The 23,843-nt window shown below is 37.9% G+C and overlaps 1 protein-coding gene across 1 annotated transcript in view; it reads left to right on the top strand.

Moving 5' to 3' along the window:
- SPATA16 (spermatogenesis associated 16) overlaps positions 1-23,843 on the top strand; it is a 224,248-nt gene that overhangs the window by 164,680 nt on the left and 35,725 nt on the right. Inside the window, 3 exon segments of the mRNA XM_034999115.1 lie at positions 3,295-3,307; positions 16,540-16,686; positions 17,747-17,859. Of these exon segments, the coding sequence (XP_034855006.1) occupies positions 3,295-3,307; positions 16,540-16,686; positions 17,747-17,859 (273 nt within the window).

Genomic DNA, 23,843 nt, shown 5'->3' with positions numbered 1-23,843 from the left:
TGTGATACCTCCAGTTTTGTTTTTCTTTTCCAAGGTTGCTTTGGCTACTTGAGTTCTTTTATGGTTCCATACAAATTTTAGGATTGTTTAGAGGTACATTCTTTTAATTTGATGAGTTGAAATGGGAACTTATTTTAAGGTTTTAAGTAGAACTAGTCCACTAGGTCTAGCACAATATTTCTTGTGCCATGATATTTCTATATTTTAAAAGAAGAGGTATGGGTACCGAGGTGGCTCAGTCAGTTGAGCATCCAGTTCTTGATTTCAGCTCAGTTCACACTCTCAGGTTCCCAGGGTGGAGCCCTACACTGGGCTCCACACTCAGCATGGACTATGCTTGAGATTCCCTCTCCATCTCCCTACGCCCCTCCCTCTGTTCATGCACTCTCTCTCTCTAAAATAAATAAATAAATCTTTTTAAAAAAATAAGTAAAAGGAGTTTTTTTTTAAGATTTATTATTTTTTTTATAGAGAGAGAGTGCAGGGGGAAGGGTAGAAGGAGAGGGAGAGAAACAAACTCCCTGCTGAGTGGGGAGCCTGATGCAGGGCTCAATCTCACAACCCTCAGACCATGACCTGAGATGAAATCAAGAGTCAGATGCTTAACTGACTGAACCAACCAGAAACCCAATAAACTCTTAAAATTTTTTAAAAATGAAGGAATAACCTGTCATAAAATGCCACCTTTCCCCATATTCTTCACCAGTAAACTGGAGGATTATAGTATTTTCCAGAAGATGAATTTTTTTCCAGTGCTTCCTATTTCTACTTTCCTTCTTCCATCTATCTCACACTTCGAACTTTCCTCTTTCCTTATGTTCTTGGATCATTGATATCCTAATGAGATCTGGATGGTCAAGTGTACACAGAGGACACAACACGGGTATTATCCCTTTTTCCTCTTTTTGTCTTTGGAAGCAAGTGGCTTTTATTCATTCATTCAAAAATACTTTTTAATATCTACTATGTGCCAACCATTATTCTGAATTAAGAAAAGATTTTCTTGTACAGTATTAAGAGCCGCTCAATGGTTATCATGGTAAGGAAAATCTCTAAATGCACATACCTAATATCACATCCTCCCATTAGGAGCCCTTCATTCCTTTTTTCATGGTTTTGGGGCCAAGTCACTGATTTATATGATTAATAATGTACTGTTAGTGATCAACTTTATTTTTTTTAAAGATTTTATTTATTTATTTGACAAAGAGAGACACACCAAGAGAGGGAACACAAGCAAGGGGAGTGGGAGAGGGAGAAGCAGGCTTCCCATGGAACAGGGAGCCCCATGTGGGGCTCGATCTTAGGACCCTAGGATCATGTCCTGAGCCGAAGGCAGATGCTTAATGACTAAGCCACCCAGGCACCCCTGTTAGTGATCACTTTTAAAGCGCCAAGCATTATGGAGTAAGATGATTCTCATTTAGAAACAAGAAAACAGCAACTGGAGAAAATAGCTTTTCCAAAGATGCACAGCAAATCAGTGGTGCAGGCCTTGGATTTGAACCCATGTCCTTGCCATTGAGCTACACCATTTCCATCTGATAAGAGCAGAGGTGTGATAGAAGCATTAAATTTAGGTCCGATATAGTCCTTATTTTTCGCCACAATGCCTCAAGCTCTTCAGAGGAAATGTATTACATAAATATAAGTAGTGATGATTGAATAGTGAATCTCTAAAGAACAATGAAAATTTGAGAGCAAGGAAAGGGAAGAGAAGAAAGCACAGTGCATGCTGTAATGACCATTGATGCTGATTTACTTCTGAGCATTTTGTAAGGAAGTTGATAAAAATGTTTCAGAACTCACATTTTTTGCTATAAAGCATTTATATTGTTATAAAGCATTTATTATTTTGTTATGGATCTCTTAAGAGTTTTGTGGGGGTAGCCTTAATAGCAAACAAGAGTCATGTCTGTCTAGTGTCATAGAAAATGAATTAGATTCAGTTTTTCTATTTCTATTCTTGGATCTATTGGTAATGAAGAGAAATTCATTGAGGAGATCACCTGTTTGACAATTCCTCTACTGGTGAAATGAGTTTAGTTATATTTAACCTACTTTACAGAGAAATCATGAAGATTAATTAATATTTTGGAAGCACTGTTGCCACTGAGAGTTTAAAAACAATAATGACATTAATGAGCCAGATTCATGTCTCATGTAACTCTATCAAACCTGTTATCAAGATGAATTGTGATCTATTGGCAAGACGATTCATGGTAAAGGATCTTATATGTTGGGAAAGAAGATAATTATAAGTTACTAATGATTTCATTTCTATTATTTTATAATTACTAATTGCTGGAATATGACAGTGCTATATAAGAAACTAGAGAGGAAAGACACAGCTTCTGGAGGGAAAAGCAGAGGTAGAGAAGGTAGTCTAGAATTTTAAATTTCATTGGGATTGGTTAGGTTCTTGCTCTGTAGAACCTGTACTTTGGGTGAACAAGGCTGTTGCACTGATGACATTACTTGACTGTCACAAATCAGGGAAGGATCTTCCCCAAAGTCATTGTTGGAATGGTAGTGAAACCACTGTTATTAACTGTATGTGTACAGTCTTAGTGGTCTGGCTTCTTTTCCCCTATGCAATTTTAACATGAATGAGGACTCAAAGCATAGGAATAAGGAACATCAAATGTTATCTTTAGCATCTGTATCCCTCTTACAGGTGGTACCAAGAGATAGGGCAGGCATCAGTAGCCAAAGGCAGTAGCTAGAAAGTGAGTCACACAAAGAGAGTAGCTATTTTGTTTTGTTGACACTTCCCCAAAACCAGGATTTTCCTTTTATCTGCCTTGTAGATAGAATTTAAGAAGCGTCTAACCTGCCAAAAATTTATTCAGTGATTTATTTCAACAAATAGTCACGCAGCAGGTATGACTGGACAAAACAGATGTGTGCAAACAGACTTTTTTTTTAACCTATACACATCCATCTTTGGTCTGTTCAGAGCCAGTAATATATTCTATCCCATTCTCAGGGACTCAGTATCCTTCAGTCATTTCTAAAAATTAGTCTTCCTTCAGTAACTAATCAAATTCACCAGCTTCCCTTCCCTCTTTCCATGGGATTTTCTTCTCCCCCTGGTCTGGTTTCAACTTTCACAAAGCTCAAGCATACCCAGTGTCCAAAGAGGTCATTAGGTATGTGAGGAAAGATTCTTTTTTCAAAGTCTGGTGCGGGCTGGTGCAGCTGCTGATTACATGGCTAATGCAACATGAGATCACCTCTGTTGGCGAGCAGGACCAAATGGGCTCATTTATGTGACACATTAGGTGACCAAAGGATATATATACGAGTTTTCCATGCTGCCTTTTGGTGTTATGCTTCTTTATATGTACACCAACCACCCTCACCACATAAGCTGGCCCAACCTAGAGCCATTCTCTGAGATTCCCTTTCCCTGCCAGAATGCTAGTTTGTGAACCCACTCACCTTCTGGGTCTTACTCTAGAAATCCCCTGTACTCCACTAAAGACTGGGAGTAGTTGGGGCGCCTGGGTGGCTCAGTTGGTTAAGCGACTGCCTTTGGCTCAGGTCATGATCCTGGAGTCCCGGGATCGAGTCCCACATCGGGCTCCCTGCTCAGCAGGGAGTCTGCTTCTCCTTCTGACCCTCCCCCTTCTCATGCTCTCTCTATCTCATTCTCTCTCTCAAATAAATAAATAAAATCTTAAAAAAAAAAAAAAAAGACTGGGAGTAGTTTTAGCCCTCTATCCAATTCGCTGTGTTAGTCTGCCATGTCTCTTCTCCTTTTCTTTATGCTCCAGAATCCCAGGATCCTCAGGACAAAAAGAGGATCAACAATGGAGATGTGTGGTTTGTTCATCTATTCATTTATTCCTCAAACATTTATTGGGCACATATATTCCAGACTCTATTCTAAGGAGTATTATAATATACCTGCTCCTAAGAAAGGATCTGACTTTAGTAATTTGTAATTCAGGGTGAATATTGGACTATATTTTTCCACTCTTCTAGAGAATATTTTCAATTAACACCTAAGCTCTAATGGTGGAATGGAAGGCTGACTCTAATTAAAAGAATGACGGAGGAAGAAGAAGAGCACTGGGTGTTATATGCAAACAATGAATCATGGAACACTACATCAAAAACTAATGGTGTAATGTATGGTGATTAACATAACATAATAAAATTTTTTAAAATTTTAAAAATTAAGAAAAAGAATGGTGGAGGAGAAAACAGACAAAGGGAGCAGTTTGGAAATAGAAATCCTTGCCACTGAAAGTGACAGAGACTAGCTAGTTGTTTACCAAGCTATTTTGTCCTCTCATGTATGTAACTAAAATACATTTCCAGCCTCCCTTGTGACTGAGTAATGGCCAATAGGATGTGGGCAGAAATAATACATGCCACTTCCAGGCCTGGCCCATAAAACCCAACATGCAGAACTCTCTTTCCGTGGCCACTGTAGATAGGACTGTGGAACTGAAGAAGCCACAGACAAAAGAAGCTTGGATTCCCTGAATGACAATTTGGAAGGTCACCCATGAGCAAAAAACAAAATTCTCTTGCTTTAGATCACTGAGATTTGGATTTGGAGGTCTTTTGTTTTGGGTGTTTTTGTTGTTGTTAAACCAAGTAGCTTTACTCTAATGCACTGCCTTACATAATTAACAGGTAGGCAGCTTGTTACTCCATCCACAATGCACACAATAAATTCATGTGAACGCAATGACTGAATAAACACTCCTTCATGTGCCATCACGTCCACGCTCAGGAACACTCAGAGTTTGTACACATTCTTTTTTACTTCACACTCACTCATCCTTCTCCAGACAGCTACAGGTGACTGCTCTCAAGCACACACCTCTTTGTACCCATCACAGAAAGATAGCATTTCAGGGGACCCACTGATGCCCCATGGGAGACAGAACACACTTATGTAGTTTTCACTGCCTCAAGAGAAATGCAAGCTGTAAGTAAGAATTTCTAAATTACGGAGGTCATCAAAATAAGCAATCAACCAATGAAGGTCATAAAATCTATACCTTGAAGATCTTGGATGAGGAGTTCCCTATGTATGTTGTGCTGGATAAGTAGTTATTGTCATTAAAACTTGGAGACTAACACCCTGAATTCTCCCAGCAGGGGCTGGCAGACAAACCTCCAACTCAGAAACTCTGCCCAACTCCAGGTCACCTTCACCAAGCCTAGATAGTGTTGAGTTCATTACTCCTTGGTCTTGCGACAGTGCAGTGAGCCCAGCAATAGCTAGCCGAGGTGGTAGTAATGAGCAGGAAGAGTTTTCACAATAAAGATTTCCCAGGCAGTGTATTTTTCTCTAGCTAGCCCCCAGTTCACAGTCACCCATGTCAGGGGTTTCCACATGAAAAACAGATGGAAAGGGGAAAGCTATAAAAATAAATCAATTTCGAAATGCATATAGGTATAAATATTTTTAATCTTTTTACTGAATAGACCAACTAAATTAGTGATTTATCATGAGAAAAACCCACTTCCCCCTCAGTGGCAGGCACTAGAACCACACTGCCCTTATAAGGTCTACAAGACTGATGAGGGAAGGTTAAAATTCAAATCTGCCTTTCGGGACAACTAGGCTTATACGTCCTCAAGAACCTACTGTTCATCCTTTGCTATTTGGGGAATATGGTAAGACCAGCCAAAATCTTAAAGCCATATTATAATAGAGTTGTATTATGCTTCACGGAGAAAAAAATTACTGAATTTTTAGCAGTATAGCTATCCATTTTTCTTATTTAAGGAAAAATCCAGTTTGATTCATGCAGAGTAGTCAGGGTATATAAAACAAATAATAATTCATCAGCCCCAGAATTATTATGTTTTCATTTATAAAGATTTTGCTTGAGATTTTTATTCATATATTCCAGCAAAATAATGCAATTTTGTATAGTTCTTATTCTTGCATGGTTGTATTTTAATAATAATAAAGTAATACAATAAGCATATCCTGTCTTCTCTTGATGAAAATATCAAGATTTATTTGCTAAATAAATAAATATTCAGTAATGGATCTGTGCTTAGTAATGTTTAATAGAAAAGTTTTCTGGATCAGATATCAATTACTTTAGCACTTAGGTAGATAGAGTCATATTTTGTCTTTCCAGTGCAATTTAACTCCCAGGAGTAAATATGTATGTTCAGAGAAATAATATATTGTTTTAAAATAGGCCTTTAAGAATTGCTTTTTACTGAAATTTATAACCCTGTTCTTGTTCAGCCATCATTTACCAGTAAGGATAATACATTCTTATGCTTTCTAAAACAAGAAGTCAAAAATTCCTCATTTTATTCTTTTTTCTTTAAAATGTTATAATTCTATCATGATCATAAGTTTTCAAGATCAGACTATTTTCCTCTTTGTAACTCATTTTCTCAAATGGAAAAGGTTATAGAATTAAAGAGCCTATATCCCCAATATTATTATGAAAGTGTTATGGCCAGGTTGGTTATAAAGATGATAAATGGTCTTATATTTGTACCACAGTATTCTTGTTAGAAACAGAGAATAATTCCCAAAGTACAGAAATCCCTCATATATAGAGAGCTACAGTCTCTGTTCTTAAAATATGAAAATGTTGGTCTTTCCAATGGGAAGTGCAATTTTCTGGCACTGTTCTATCTTCTCAACGAGCAGTTCACTTGTCCTTTGCAGTAACAGGTTACAGCACTGTTTGCCTCTGGTCTCCATCATCTACTCTTACCTTCCATGATTGCATTTCTCCTGGACCTCCCTGGAACTTTAATTTATCCTGCTAAGTATGTTTTCTTATGGGGTCTGACTGAAGACAGAGTGGCATTTAAAGAAATACCATTTAATAATCCAAAAATAAGTGGAAGCAATGTAAATTTTTACTGCAGCCTCTCAAAAAAAAAAAAAACAAAAAACAAAAAAAAACCACGATGGGTTGGGGCAAGACGGAGCTCTAAACTGGAGGGTATTATGTTGAGTGAAATAAGTCAAACAGAGAAAGACATGTATCATATGATCTCACTGATATGAGGAATTCTTAATTGCAGGAAACAAACTGAGGGTTGCTGGAGTGGGGGGTGGGGTGGGAGGGATGGGGTGACTGGGTGATAGACACTGGGGAGGGTATGTGCTCTGGTAAGCGCTGTGAATTGTGCAAGACTGTTGAATCTCAGATCTGTACCTCTGAAACAAATAATGCAATATATGTTAAGAAAAAAAAGAAGAAGAAGAAGAAGGTAGCGGGAGGGGAAGAATGAAGCGGGGGAAATCGGAGGGGTAGACAAACCATGAGAGACGATGGACTCTGAAAAACAAACTGAGGGTTCTAGAGGGGAGGGGGCTGGGAGGATGGGTTAGCCTGGTGGTGGGTATTGAGGAGGGCACATTCTGCATGGAGCACTGGGTGTTATGCACAAACAATGAATCATGGAACACTTCATCTAAAACTAATGATGTAATGTATGGGGATTAACATAAGAATAAAAAATTTAAAAAATTAAAAAATTAAAAAATTAAAAAATTAAAAAAAAAAAGAATGGCATACATGGCAGGAAGCAGGTATTACAGGTACTGTATCCAGAATGCTCAGCAAAACCTTGTGATACACATACACACACACATATACATATGCATGCACACACACACACACACAAACACACAAACACACTTATATGGCAGCTTCTCTCCAAGTACCCTTTTCCACTCTAAGCTCTCCAAATACTCTCCCCAAATTGATTCCCTCATAAATAGATAGATTAGTTCCTTCCCAGTGTTAATCTGTAGGAATATTGTGAATGAGAATGCTGATCCTGTTTAATTCTAACAAGTATATAAAAATTTATAAAACACACTTTGTGTATTAATCTCACTTACGGCTTTATCACTCATCTCTTACTTTCCCTTTTGCTCTGTTTTCCTCAAACATTCTTTTACACTTTTTCTTATGTCATATGTATTTATGTAAGGCAAGTCATTACACTTCTACGGTGGGGTATAAACAAACAAATAAGTAGATTACCGATCCAGATAGTCAGGAAAATTAAGGTTTTCAGATTATGTAAGGCTTTTGTTATGCATTCTTAGTTAACTATCCAAGAGTCACTTTCTATAAGATGTAGAATCTAACCAAAACTGAAAAAGTAATAATTATGATAAAGATCAAGAAAAATTATGCTAATATACATTTAAGTTTAATTGTTGGTAATAATGTCATAATAATGTTATCATAATAATGGCATCACCAAGATGTATTCAACTTTTCTCTTTGTCTAGCTGTAAAAATTAATTCCTAATCCTCAAACTGTTGTGTCTTAAATAAGAAAGATATTCTTCCCAGATTCTTGAAGAGTTTATAACTGCCTTGCATCTCAGCTATAATATTTTAAGGATTCCATAGTATTTGTAGATATTCTGAAGTACTAGCTAAATCCCGATATCAGAAATCTTTGGTTTCAAGTGGAAGGAATCACAACTCAAACAGACTTCATTATATTTAAGTTTTAAAGGGGTAGGGGGAGGCATGGAACACATTGATTTACATTATTAAAAGATCCACAGGCAGCACTGCCTTTAAATGCAGCTTAATCCCACAGCTCACTCACTGCTCTATTTTCTGAAGTCAGCTTTATTCTCAAATCCTACCTGGTATTCCACTACCTGTACCATCCCCTCAAGTGCTAAGATCTTTAGTAATAGCAAAATGCTCAAATGTCATTACAGATCTCAAATCACACTGTCCTGAAGAACAGTGAGTGCTTCTTTCACACAGTCCCTGGACTTACTCTTACTCATTGGCCCAAATTGCACTTATGTTTATGATTGAACCAAAACTGAGGTCAAGGTAATGCCAGGATTGATTGGTCTACATCAGTTAGGTCTCACTTTTAGAGCAGGTAGAGATTGAGAAATTCTATAAGGGAAAAAAGAGGTAAGGAGAGAATGCATAGTAGGTAGCCAACCAACCAATGTCCATTCTAATTCTTACATAGTGTAAAAATATAGCTGGGGACACCTGGGTAGCTGAGTCAGTTGAGTGTGTCCAACTCTTGATTTCAGCTCAGGTCATGATCTCGGGGTTGTGAGATCGAGCCCCATGTCAGGCTCCATGCTCAGTAGGGAGTCTGCTTAGGATTCTCTTAATTCTCTCTCTCCCTCTCCCTCTCCCTGCTCTTTCAAGCTCTCTTCTCTCAAATAAATAAATCTTTAGAAAATATAGCTTGTTTATGGGAATTATAACAACATTGTATTATTTCTTTGATTGTGAGTCTAATAAATATTGAAGAAAATAGCAGTATCTTTAATGTTGTATTGTCTCAGGTTTACTTTGGTGGGGATAAAATCAAGGAACTTTCCCAGAATCAATATAATACAGCATATTAAACATAAAATTTTGGAATCAACATGAATTCCAAGTGAAATGGAAATGAACTAAGCATAAAAATCCTGTGGGATTATCTGTTTTTTCAAAGTTTATATATGGGTTATGAGAAGAAACTTAAAAATTCAAAGATTGGTTTTGGAGAAGTAGACCAGCAGCTTGAAGTGAAAATTACGAATCTTAAGAATGGAAACCAATTTTTTCCACTTGCATCTAGAACTCTGAAATTATAATGAAGGTCAACAGAAAATGTAGCTTATTATACAAAGATTCATTATACGTAGAGCTTTCTCACACATCAAATGCAAAAATCAAAATATGCTATGTTTTTAAAAGTAGAAATTGTTTTATAATTTATGGGTGGCAATAATGATAACTTAGCTGCAAAGTTGCTGCCTTTTGCTATTTTCTTGCTGATGTGAATTTGTGGATAACTTCCAAGATAGAAGTATTGGCATTAAAAGGAGTACAAGATAAAACTCAGAAAATGGTTGGGAAAGAACTAATGACAAACTGTTGGCATTACGAAGGTACTGTAGAAGCTAAACTCAAACTGATCGGTAAAAAGCAGTCATATAACACTGACATGGTCCCATCTCATAGTGAGCAATTGGGACCTTTAGAAATGAGATTTTTACTCCAACCCAAAATGTCAGAACATTTTGTTATGGACAAAGGGCAGAGAAATGACATAGACGCCAGAAAATAGAGAAGGAAATGAAACTTAGAGAAAGGTGATGATAGAACACTAACAGATTTGCATACTTCTAAAAGAGTTTTTAAGTTTCTTGTGCTTTTTCTTTTTTAAAAAACTTTGCTTTGAAAAGTTCTTTCATAAGAACTTTTGCCTGTGCTTATGATGAGGTGTCCAACAGAAAACACTGATGCTGATGGCCTCTGTGTTTTGTACTTTACTTCCAGAGAGCTTAAATTTTATGGATATTTAACTTCATAACAGTTAAAGCTATCCCTCATATATATAGATGAGTCTGCTGATCTACAATCAATATTTCATGTTTGCGCAGATGCTTTTCTGGTGATGTCGACAGTTTCACTAAGTCAAAGTCTCTCTATTAACCCAATCTTCCTTTGTGACTATGAGTTTGTATTTCTCAGAGAACAAGCTGCAGCAAAGGTACAACCCAAATATGAAACTAATTTTTCCATCCAGGCAAAGCTGCTCTGTTCAGTTGAGCATTTTACTCCATTGAGTTGTTTAATACTGATTATTTTACTTCCCTCACTCTTCATAAGTTGAACAGAAACCACTTAAGGTTTAAGTAAAATAAGGAACAAAGTCTGTGTGATATATTTTTCTACGCTTAGTGACAAAGAGATAAATCATATCTCAGAAGCTTTGAACATTTTACTCATTCTTTTTGAAGTTCTTTTTTTGAAAAAGATTTTTTGAAGTTCTTTTTTTTGACCATTAAAAATTCAGGATTTGGAAAAGTTTGTTTTTGGATTCAAATATTGATGAGCACTAGATGCTTGGGGCATGAACATAACTTGAAGATGTCATCCTCAAGAGGATTAAAACTTGTTTGGGAGATAAGACATACCCCAATGAAACCTTAAGAAATTCACTCTGGAGTGAATAGTATAGATTTCTTTAAGAGTTTGAAGAAGGATATTGAAATATTCAGGAAAACCTGCATGGACAAGATAGGACTTAAATTAGGTACATCTGGAAAGATAGTTATCAACTGAATAAAGCAAAAAGGAGAGTATGTAGGTGTTTCTTGGTAGAAAGAAGTTTTCTGAACAAAGAAAAGTTCAGAAGCAGGATAAGCACAGGCTGGTACACATTAGTGAAATCAGCAGAGGTGATGATAAAGGTTTATACTGGAGAAAACGTAGGAATTAGGTATAGATTGTGAAGCAGGTGCACACAGTTGAGACCTTGAATACCAGGAAACAAGTCACTGAAGTTCCTGAGGAAGGATGTGGCAACCACAAAGGCAATGTTCCAGAAATATTCATTGGGTGGTGGTGTGGCATTAAATGATACTGGTGGCAGGGAGGCTGGTTGGGAAACTTTTTCTGTAATCCAGATGTTATGTGACCAGAAATTTGACCAGGGTGGTAGCAATGGCTATGCTAAGAAAGGAGTTAATATGAGATGTACTACAATGGGCAGATTTAATTAGTTTTTGAGACTCACTAAATGTCAGAGATAAGAGGAAAGAAAAGTCAACAATGGCTTCCAGATTCTAAGCCCAAATAATTGGGTGAATAATGGCTATCCTTACAACACATTGGTGAAAAGCAAGGAAGAGGGAAGTTGTGGAGATTATAAAAATCACTTTTGAAGAATCTATTTGCTGCCTTCTGGTAATTTCTGTAATGATGAGTCAATAGCAATGTCCCAGGAGGCATTTGGAAATGCTGTGTTTGAATTTGGTGAAGATTTTTCAGACCAGGCTAGAGCTTTGATCTCTAACCTTTTGTTTAGAAGTAGTAGCTAAAGCCACAAAAATAGAGAAAGCCCCCAAGAGTGTGTGTATGAAGAACTCATCAGTGAGCCAGGGACAGCTTGGGAGAGCACTGACTGAGAAGGCAGGAGGAGCAAGGGAGAAAGAGGAACCAGAAGGTGTGTGTGTATGTGTAGGAGAGAGGGGGAAATAGAGACAGACAGAGACAGAGAGAAAGAAAGTAAAGAGCCTGTCACTGAACTCCAGGGAAGTGACTTCAAGGAGGAGGAGGAGGGCAATCCTACAGAAGGTCAAGCTGCATGAATGATTTGAAGACCTGAAAACTGGTCAGTTCCAGCCTTCTGTGGTACGATGAAAGATTCTTGATAAAGGGCAAACTGTATCCTTTTTTGTTGAGGTGAGACATCTTTCAAAAAGAATTGCAAGATTACGTTTCTGTAGGAAACATAATCTGCATAACCTATCTTTGATATTCTTTCTTAAAGCATCCATTGTCCTAGTGGTAAAAACTTGGAACTATGTCATACCTGCAAACTGATCTTTTAATAATAAATTTGGTCATGGTCATCTAAATTTCATCTCTAATTGTGATAAATTTTCAAAGGATGCATTAAGGTATTTATTTCTTTCTTCTCAGTTCTTCTGGCATGACAGAAGCAAAGAAGACATTTTTAATCAATTCAATTTTCCTACCAAAGAACAAAAAAATACAATCTGGTTAACTTTCATATCCATCAGGGGCACAGGGCTTTTCGGACGTAGGTAGAGGTTTATGAGCATAAAATTGAGAACAATTAGGACTCAAATTAATGTTACATGAGATTCAACATCTGGTAAGTATGTCATCATTTGGGGTCATAGACCACCTGCTAGGCTAAATGTTCATACAACTGCAATTTACTCTGCATACAAATCGAATAAGAATGATACTTTAAAAAATATTTTTTCTAAACTTAACAGTATGAATGTAGGGGCCTCTCACATTTTAAAACTTCGACTAGAAGTTAATAATAGATCGAACACACAAGATGAAACATATAGGATCAAAAGGAACAGAAAATACTTTTATTTTTGCAAGCATATTTTATAATAAACTAGCTATAGGGCTGACATTAGTTTCACTAGTCAATCTAATCACTGGCACTATTAGTATCAGTCTCCTCTTTATCCACCCAATATTTACGAGCAAGAAGAATTCAACCTCTCAAAGTCCTCCTGTTATTTATATAATCGAGCTCTCAAACATCTGGCTGCTTCTGGCAATAGAACTGCACCAGAAAATGACAAATCTCAAGATGCTCCCTGCAAACCCACTACAAACACCAGCCTCTGGACAGCATACCCCAGTCACTTCTGAACTTTGCCGCTCTGGGGCATCCTATCACTTCAGTGTAGGCCTTAAAGTTTTAAAGGTGTCCTGCCGGGATCCCTCCCTGTGCTAACAGATTTCAGCCCTGGGATCCAGAAGCTTCTATGTCTGCATGCTCTCTGGGTTTGTGTGGAGGTCAGAGCAGCCATAAAAGCTTCCCACACCTATTCCGGGGGCTTCTGGCCTTCCAGAGACACCCAAGAAGCCAAGATCATCTCCATAGGACAGCCCCCATCATCATCCCCAGCATGGCCTGGAGGCCCTCAGGCCTTCTAAGTCAGGGATCAAAACCAGATTAAAAAGCAAACCATAGCCAGGGATCACATACGTTCTGGCCTCAACCTCCAGAGTATGTCAATTCCCGAAAATGCTGACAATTTATAAATACTGGCATCTCATAGAGTGCTAAAGGATGACCACAATCAAAAGAAATGTGATGACCATTTATCAGGAGAGTGAGCTAGTGTCCTTTTTATTTTTACTTTGTTGCTTTTTCAAGTGATCTGGTTATTGGCAACTTCAGCAAAACTGACAAACTCTTCCCTTACCGTATAGAGCAAGACAGTATTAGGTTGGAAGCAAGCAGTATTAGGTGTTTCTGTGATGATCTAATGCAGATTTCAAAAGCAAAGAAACTTCCTGCACTTTTGAAATTGAAATGCAGAAATCACATTTTTATCTTGTTTATAGAAATGAGACCTCCTTTTAAGTAGAAGCAGTTCGTAATTCAAACACCAACTCAAGAGGCATGTTGAATCTGCACGTTAAAGAACACAAAAGTTACTCTATTAGTTCTGAGAACCCTTGTGTGCTTGCTGTACTTTTTTAGACAGGGTAGGAAATGTTCTATCTAGAATCGTGTCTGTTAAAACCATCTATTTATTGGCATTGCCATGCTTCTGGAACCTTTCCCATTGATTTTCAGAGTGATGATTATTGTCATGGCTAAATTGTCCTGGGGATAGTTTTGGGAATTAAGTTTTGATGTCCAGCTCCCTGACTTTCAATTCTGGCCCCTCCATTTGCTCACTGTGTGACCTTAGGCAAGTTTGCAACCTCTTCTTGAAGCTTCAGTTTTGCCATCTGTAAGCTGGGCATAATAATATGCCCTGTCCTGAATGGTTGTTAGTGAAAAAGATAATCCTGAAAAAGTATATAGCACAGAAGTGCCAGATAAATGTTAGCCCTCAAAAATCTAAAGGGATTTCTGATCTTGAGTCACCAAAGAAAGGCTAAAGCATGTCTAATATATTTTGTTCTGTGTGTTTAAAAGATATTGTGTGATATTTTAATTTTTTCGATAGTAAGCATACATGTTAACTCTCTGTTTGACAAGCATACCCTATTTACTTAACCAAAATGTGCCAAAGAGCTTTGAAAAATTGTTCTGGGGAAGGGTTTAAGGCGGCTATTGCATGTGAGGTGTAGAATGGGGTATAATCACGAGGGTGGGTGGTCAGTGTCCTAGGCTCCAAACAGAACAGCTCTACTTTTAGCAACTTTAAATCTGAGGCTTCTTAGTAAATTTTAGTTTGAACAAAGGGTTCTGCAGCTAAAAACAAGAATGGAGGATGCCAGGGAGGGTGGATAAAAACACTCATGGTTTACTACATCTATTATTTTTTTTAAGATTTATTTATTTATTTTAGAGAGAGACAGTGCACAAGCAGGAGGAGGGGCAGAGGGCGAGGGAGAGAGAATCTCAAGCAGACTCTGTGCTGAGCTCAGAGCCCCACGAGGGGCTCAATCCCAGGACCGTGAGATCATGACCTGAGCCAAAGTCAAGAGTCGGCCACTTAACCAACGGCACCACCCAGGCACCCCTGCGTCTATTATTTTTTAAAGACAGATTACAGATAAATAATGAAGGCTATATCTGAATCATTACCATTTAAGTTCCAATTCTACATTAAAAATTGACCTTTCACTAAATCATAATTCAAGGATTTTTGGAATTTCATCTTTTTCCCTTTCTGGCAGTGTTAAGTAGGGAGAGCTCATTAAACCCTCTGTTCATCATCCTTCATTTGTGAAGTCTATCACAATTAACCAAAGCTTTATTACTCAGAATGGAAATGAATTAAGTGAATCTGGCCACCAAGACTCCACAGATGACATCTGTCCCTATATTGAAAGTAATCAAGAGCCAAGCCAGCCTGAAGCAGAATACATTGGTTAGGTTTCTGGAGTCAGATCGCCAGGTGTGAATCCTGCTTTGTCCACTTATAGGTTGTGTTCTTTTGTAAGTCACCTCCCATCTGTGTACCTCAACTTCCTATTCATAAAATGGGGACAAAGCACCAATTTTGTGAAGTTATCATGAGGATTTAAAAAGACACTGCACTGGAGCACCTAGGTGGCTCAGTCGGTTAAGCCCCCAACTCATGATTTTGCCTCAGGTCATGATCTCAGGGTCCTGGGACCGAGCCCCACCTTGGGTGCCTTGTTCAAAGTGGAATCTGCTTGTACTCTCCCTTTGCCCCTCCCCCTGCTTACTCATTCTCTCTCTCCCTCCCTCCCTCTATCTCTAAAATAAATAAATGAATAAAATCTTTAAAAAAGGGGAGAGAGTATTAAGGAGGGCACGTTCTGCATGGAGCACTGGGTGTTACATGCAAACAATGAATCATGGAACACTACATCAAAAACTAATGATGTAATGTATGGTGATTAACATAATAATTTTTAAAAATAAAATAAATAAATAAAAAATTATGCACAAAAATAAATAAATTAATTAATTGAATTAAAAAAGAGACAATCTGCACAAAGTACTTAGAAGAAGGGAAGGTAGAAAGTAAGGGCTCAGTAAATAGCTCTCATGGTCAGTAAGTAGATGAGTCTGTTTTACAACCTTTTTCATGACACTTGAATTATTTCCAAGTCAATTGCAAAAGTCGGTACATTTGTCATTTCAAATTTTCTTTAGCTATGGGAGAGATGGTAACTAAATTGCCTGATATTTTAATTCTCACTTGGTAGTTGTTCTCTTTCCTTTCGTATAACATTATTTCTTTAAATCTTAAACTATGAACAGAAAAATCAAATTCTCTTGAAAAGAGCACATAGAAAACTATTAAGCCTACAAGCTGGTCCTCAATTTTCTATTATTTTGAATATGGGGAAAGAGATCCATGGAACCCAACCATATTATACTACTATGTTCTGTGTGTGTTTATATTTTAAGAAAAGTATAAATAATGAAATGTGATTTTGATATATCATCTATTTGACATTTCGATACATATACTTTTACTTTGTACCTTTAATATTTATATTTATCATGTCTTCCAAGTACAGTTCCTAAAATTTAGGAGAGAAAAAAATACCCTTTGTTATCAATGTCTTTCGTTCATTTCCTGTTGTATTTCAGATCTCCAAGGACTCCACATATTGCCTCAGACAGTTGACTGGTCATCTTTTCCTCCCCAACAATATCTCCTGACTCTTGGGTTCAAAAACAAAGAAGATGGGAAATTTTTGGAAAAACTATCAAGTAGAAGGCTGCCTACATTTACAGGTAAATCACCTGGACTTATTTTTATCCTTTAATGCTGTTACAAGGCAGGATTTGTGCATTCTTCATCAAGTCTTATTCATCATAAGGCCTAGCATATAGATGGGCTAGGCCCCCAAAAAATGTTTATCAGGTTATAATGAACTCCTTCCAATCTTCCTTGTGGGTTAGTTAACAATACCTGGGATTCAGGTTCCCCCAAGACCAACACATTTCTAGAATGTCCGCCTCCCTCACTCCAACCATCTCACCCCAACCATGCTATCACCAGTGCCTAAGCATAAGGCACTTAAGAATACAAGTTTTTGTCATAATCACTTAACAAATGTAGAAGAAAATTATCCAAAATACTTATGTGAAATCAAAAATATAGCCAATGACAAACTTAAATCACTTGGATTATCTGTTATTATATTGATATTTGTTCCACTCTTTTCTTACGTGGTTAACCGAGAGCTTAGATCTCCTGAAGAGTTATTACAGTTAAATGGTATTCAGTAATTCTGTTGAAACTTCCAAAACTCAAGAAAATATTCACATGGAGTCGAAGTCTCAGATTTGTGGGCAAAATTCACGACAGGTTGAATTTCTTCCTTCAACTCTACCCACATAATTAAGGACTTGTGTTTTGTCTGGCACTCTATTCTCTGAGACTTAGCTCAACTTCAAGCTACATTCAAAGTCAATGGGATCTGCACACTTGAATAATACCTGGGAGGAACAAAACAACAATCAGACACATTTATGACAACATTTTTTCACAAGTCGGGAAAAACATACTCTGCAGAGAGGGATGAATTGTTATAGGCTGTCTCTTAGATCTCTCAATCAGGAAACACAACAAAATGAATAAATGATAGTCTCTAAAGGGCAATGTCTCCTCTGCCTTTCTCCTCATAGATCTTTCATTGCTATGCATGTGGTCTAGGGATGGTGCTAGTTTCTACACTAAAGATTTCATATCTATTAACATTGAGATATCTGTTTATAGCTTGCTAAAGAAAGCATTTTGAAATGGAAGTCTGGAAAAAGTAGTATAAAAGTTTATTGTTACAATTTTTAGAACATAAAACTCCCTTCAGTCCGCTGACCAAAGAAGACACAGTGAGACACATGGAGACAATGGGGAAGCGAATCTTGCCAATATTGGATTTTATTAGAAGCACCCAATTGAATGTAAGTATATGAGTCTTTTATATTTGTCCAATGCACAAATATTAGACAATTCTAGAAGTATGGAAAGTTTATGGTACAAATATTGCAAGTATTGGAGGGTTTTAGAAACATTCATGGTAAATCTCCTCTGCAAAACCAAGCAAAGTTTAGCTAACGATTTTTTTATATTTTAAAACCTATTACAATGCTATACTTTGCAATTTCCAGCATTTATTAGGCTAGTGGCTTTTTGTAGGTTTTTTAAAGATTTTTATTTATTTATTTATTTGTCAGAGAGAGAGCGCGCAAGCAGGGGGAGCGGCAGAGGGAGAGGGAGAAGCAGGCTCCCCGCTGAGCAGGGAGCCCAATGTGGGACCCAATCCCAGGACTCTGGATCATGACCTGAGCTGAGGGCAGACGCTTAACTGACTGAGCCACCCAGGCATCCCAGCTCTTTGAAGAGCCTTCTTCTTTGTGCCTTCCTGCTATCTAATTCAAGTTTGCAGTGCATTTCTTACTTCAGATCAATAACAAAATTTTAGTAAACACAGTGTTTCCCTATTTCATACACTGGGCTATTATGCATAACTATTTTGTTACCTACACAAGAATTTGGAGTTTTCAAACTAGTGCCTCCACACCACACTGATAAATTGGATGCTTCCCTAAGCACTGGCAATTGATCTTTGTATACCCTTAGGGCAAGTTACCTAATCCCTATTTCTGATCTGGGGAAAATATGCCCTTTCTACTTTTCAGTGTTAAAAAGCCCAAAATAAGACCTAAATTATGCTATGCTGTTTTACAAAATTTAAGCCATTATACTGAAAGAACATAAAGGGAACTTCTCATTAACAGGCTATAAATGTTGCAGATTTCCCCTTTTTAAAATATTTTTCAAAAGGCCTGTAAGCTGGAAATTTTGAAGAATTTTCTTTTTGTGGCTTCTGTATTACATCATTGATTTGATGTTCTTACCTTACAAGAGGAACCAAGGGGGTCATCACAAACAGCTACTTAACATCTGTTCAGCAGTTTATCTGCTCAATAACATTATTCAGCATTTTAGAAAAGCTATAAAACCCCTAATCTATTTGCATGATTTGTAATTCTATGCATTACAAATACAAAAGCACATTTTTACCCATTTTCCTACCACATATCTCCCCCCTCCCCATAACTGTGTTCCACTCGATTATCTCCCCTATATTTCTATTATGAAGAAATCCATCTCTGTTTTCTCACAGTTCTAGAAGCAAGAAGTCCAAGATCACGGTGTCAGCATGGTCAGGTTCTGATGAAGGCCCTCTTCCTGGCTTGCAGACTCCCACCTTGTCTCACATGGCAGAGAGTAAGCTCTCTGGTGTCTCTTTGTATAAGGACATCAATCCCATCATGAGGCCTCCACCCTCATGACCTTGTCTAATCGAAAGGCCCCATCACCATACCACCACATTGAGGGTTAAGACTTCAATATATGAATTTTGGGTGGACACAAACGTTCAGTTTACAGCAATCTCATTGGCTCTACCACAGATTTTAGGTCCTGTCCTCCAATTTACCCTCTATCATAACCTCCTCCAGCCACACACACACCATCACCAACCTCCCATCTTAATTAGAGATCCACATACATCATCCTTGTCATCATCAGACCCTTGCACGTAGTGGAATCTTTGTTAACAAGAACCATCACCATACAGCATTATTTTACCTCATCGGTTCATGGTTAGCCTAGAAGAGCCAGTGTACTAGAAGTTGTGGAAGTGATCTGTGTCCTGGCTCGTTGGGGTAATACCTGCCATAGCTTGTTACTTGTCAGGACACTGGCCACATCACCTCTTGCCAGCTCATATCTCAGTGTGTCCTGTATGCAGGTTGGGCCCATCTAGGCATCATGCACTTTTTAAATGTTCTTAACTCATTTTCTTTTCACCCTTCAAACGGCATTCTAGCCACTTAGAAATTGGTATATGCCTGTATCTTTATGTGTCTATAAAGGAAATTTGAAAACCATAACTAAGATTCTTGGCATCTAACTAGTAACTCAATGTTCTTTAAAATGAGTCAGTACTGTGCAAGGAATTTTATCAACGTTTCTATGTTAGCTTCTATGGGAAATAATAGTTTTTGGAAGATTATCACAAAGAGTTTAATGGAATTGAAGCAAGTGAGCCAGAAGGTATGCAGGGACCACAAGTATATCCAAATATTGGCCTCTAGGTTTTTTATTATATGCCCAACCACAGCTCCATAAAGCAGGACTGAATAAAATTGGCTGCAAAGGTAACCTAGCTTAATGAAGCAAGTAATGAGTTGGTGAGTAGAAATTATTCCTACATGGTACCATTAACTGTGACCCAAGAAGCACTCAACAGTGTTTTTAAGATTCCCTGAAGTGTGTTTTTCCTTGCCACATAGCAAATGCTGTCCACTTGAATGTTTAGGTATTGCATTGTTCTTATTAGTTGTCACCCTCACTTGTACCGCCTATAGATGAAGACTTTTGTCCATAGTTGTGCTCTGTCTGTGTAACCCTAAGGCAAGTCATTTAACCTCTGAGCTATTTTTTCTCATTTATTAAATAAGCTGATATCTGCCATGCCCACCTCATGGAGCTGTTGTGAGATCCAAAGTACATAGTCCATGTTGAAGCACTTTGTTCAGCATTACACATTTCAGAAGTTTTAATTATTTGTAGTGGTTTTTAGTGTGCTTTGACAAAAGGACTGTTTTATAGACCTTTCTCTTTCTTGATAGAAGTGTGTACTCTGAAATGATATGTCCTTCTGAAATGAAGATTATGTGAGTGTCCTATAGATTTCTAATTTTTTTCCTCAGATCACTAATGTGCTCAGATCTACTCACAAAGGCAGGATTAGAAGTGTCATCTCCAGGGGCGCCTGGGTGGCTCAGTTGGTTAAGCGACTGCCTTTAGCTCAGGTCATGATCCTGGAGTCCCAGGATCGAGTCCCGCATCGGGCTCCCTGCTCAGCGGGGAGTCTGCTTCTCCCTCTGACCCTCCCCCCTCTCATGCTCTTTCTATCTCATTCTCTCTCTCAAATAAATAAATAAAATCTTAAAAAAAAAAAAAAAAAAGAAGTGTCATCTCCAGCCATGGAGTAGATCTACTAACCAGAATAGGCCTTCCCAGGGAACGTGAATTTTCACCTCTTGCCATAAAATTGTAGAAGGAGAGTATGAGGGAGGTTTCTACGTATTAGGCAATGATTCTCCTTACACTCTGATCCCAGTTTCCTTATCCTTATAGATTTTTTTACTAGGCATACAACAGTGACACATGGCCAAACAAGAATGATTCTGACAATGTAAGAGTTATAATCTCAAATATTCTACCACCTTCCTACCTGGTGGCTTTTAATCCCACTGAACAGCAATCCCATTCAACCAGTAGCTCTGCCCTAATGGTATTTTTCCTTCTCTGGATCCTTGTCCTAGTTATTTCACATGCTACCGGATGCCACTGTGCTTCTCCATTCATTAACTTTATTGGCTGCTGTCAGTTGCAAACCTTATGTACTGTGCTTCCTGGGTTAAATGTTAAAGGGTTAAAATAATAAAACTCTTGCCGTGTGTGAAGCCTTCTTCACAGGCTGACTTGCCAAAAAATGACCTAACCATGTTTTTAATACCTCATTAATTTTACTTTTAATTTCCTCTAAGTGAAGCATAAAAAATGTTTACATATACACATTTGAAATGAACAGTAATATGCGTTTTCTATCCCTTTTTGGCAATTAATGTTTCTATATGTATGTCAAATGGAAATATATTCCAAATACTTGGGCTCTGCTTTCTGGTGGTATTACACGGTACCACTTATTTGCCAAACATTTAACCATACCTGCTATTAAATCTAGGCAAATCTCTGACTGAAGCCTTCATTTGAGCTTGCTATTTACCTAACCTTCATTGTACCTGTGTGAGGTTTTAGCTTCAATCTTGGCCACTTTATTACACTCTCCCCAGCAGCTAAAGACCCCTTTGATCACTCCTGAAGTCTCATAGGGAGGGCTACTTCTCCTTTAGATTTAGCTCTTGGTAACATTAGATGTTTAACCTACTTCCTTCATGTTTCATTATTTCCTTTATTTTCTTAAAGCAACAGCAGTAAAACATTCCTCCTGGCATTAGATAGCATTTGTACTTCTTTTTCATTTTGTCTCTCAAAGACCCCCATCTTATATAGGTAACATATTAATCTATTAGTTTCCTGATACCCAAAACTGCATTGGCTTTGGGGAGAGGAGGAGGATAGGTGACTATTAGCAGTCAACAATGTTCTGTCCCTAGTATCTGATTTGTATGGAGCACTTCCTGTTTTGTTATGCATCCAACAATCAAGCTAACAAAGCACCAGTGCCTTCCACTATTTTTATTTTCCTGATGTTTTGGAAAATTACACTGATAGATTATGTTCCCGAGCAGACTGCTGTTGTTTCTGCTCTTTGGAGTTGAGTCACTACACTACTTTCCTACAAGGAGCCCCATTGTTTATTTTAAAGAAGAACAAAGAAAGCAATTTTTCTTCAGAAAGAAAACAGTTTCTCCTGCAACTTGCTTTTCTCTATTTGACAGAATCCCATTGTTTAGCTGCATGTTTAAACTAAATGTGTAGGCTAGCTATTTTGTCAAGTCAGAGAAGGGATCCCAAATCCACAATTTGCAATCATTGCTCTTATAGGTTTATAGGTTTTCAGATAAATGATTAATCATAAAGAACAAATTAGCAGGGATAGAGGGACATTAGTCAAGTGGCATAGATAGGTGTTAGGGAGACACACAGCAAATACAATGCAATGGTGCTCAACCTTCCCGTATTACCAAGATTCTACAAAAGTGCCAACTTCTAGAGGTCAGTGTCCATCAAAATATGAGTGTGACATTTCAGAAAGAACTGCTTTGCAAATTCAAGTTGAAATTCAGATGCTCTTTAGTAATGCTAGTTTCTAGTAATTTTTCTCTTTAGAAGAGATTCTATTTGAAGAAGAAAAAATCATGTCTGCCTTCTGTAATGTCTGGGGAGTAAAATGTGTTTTATAAGCATGCACAAACTAAAATAGTCCTTGTTCAGATACTAGGCTTTAAGATGGTGGTTTGTTCAACTTCCATTTGAGATATTCGAATATGGGGGGCGGAGGGGGCACCTAGCTAAAATTCGTGTTCCTAGGGCCACATATCAAGAGATATGTGATTCACCGAGTAAGGCCCAGGACTCTGCCTGGTTAACAAAACCTTGTGATTCTGGTACAGGTGATCCAGGAGGAACCCTGTTATAAAGGAACACTGGTCATCCAGACTTTCTCTTCTGGCACCAGGATGCAGAATGCAGTTGCCAAATTAAGTCCTTCTGCAACCTCCCACTTCTTACCATCCTACACACACAGCAGAAATCTAAAGCTTTTCTATTAACTCTTAGATACCCTTTATGCCCCCTTTTTCCTAATATAAATGAGAATTTTATGATAAACTTTATTTCTCCTATCAAGAAGTACAATTTGTATTCAAATTTTTAGAGAAGGTAATGTCTCCTCTTTTATGGCTGGCAGTTGAAAAACACATAGGTGGGCCACCTTATTAAGAGTATGCCCAATTTTAAGAAAGCCCAAAATAGGGTGCCTGGGTGGCTCAGTCAATTAAGCATCTGCCTTCCACTCGGGTCATGATCTCAGGGTCCTGGGATCAAGTCCCCCATCAGGCTCCTTGCTCAGTAGGGAGCCTGCTTCTCCCTCTGCCTGCCACTCCCCCTGCTTGTACGTGCTCTCTCTCTCTCTCTCTCACTCGCTCTCTCTCGCTCTCTCTGACAAATAAATAAAATTTTTTAAAAAAAGAAAAGAAACAAAATAACAGGCAACTCTTACTCCTATGATGTTTTGATGACATAGAAAAAGTCACCCTCTTTCAACGAACACGACTTTGTGGGATCCCCACTAGGAGAATGGAATGCATGTTCAATTTCAGTCCCCTCTTTTCCACTCAGCCCA

The sequence above is a fragment of the Mirounga leonina genome, unplaced genomic scaffold (genome assembly GCF_011800145.1).
Source record: "Mirounga leonina isolate KUSES-001 unplaced genomic scaffold, KU_Mleo_1.0 Mir_115, whole genome shotgun sequence".
NCBI lineage: Eukaryota > Metazoa > Chordata > Mammalia > Carnivora > Phocidae > Mirounga > Mirounga leonina.
This window is presented reverse-complemented; position numbering and strand designations above follow the sequence as displayed.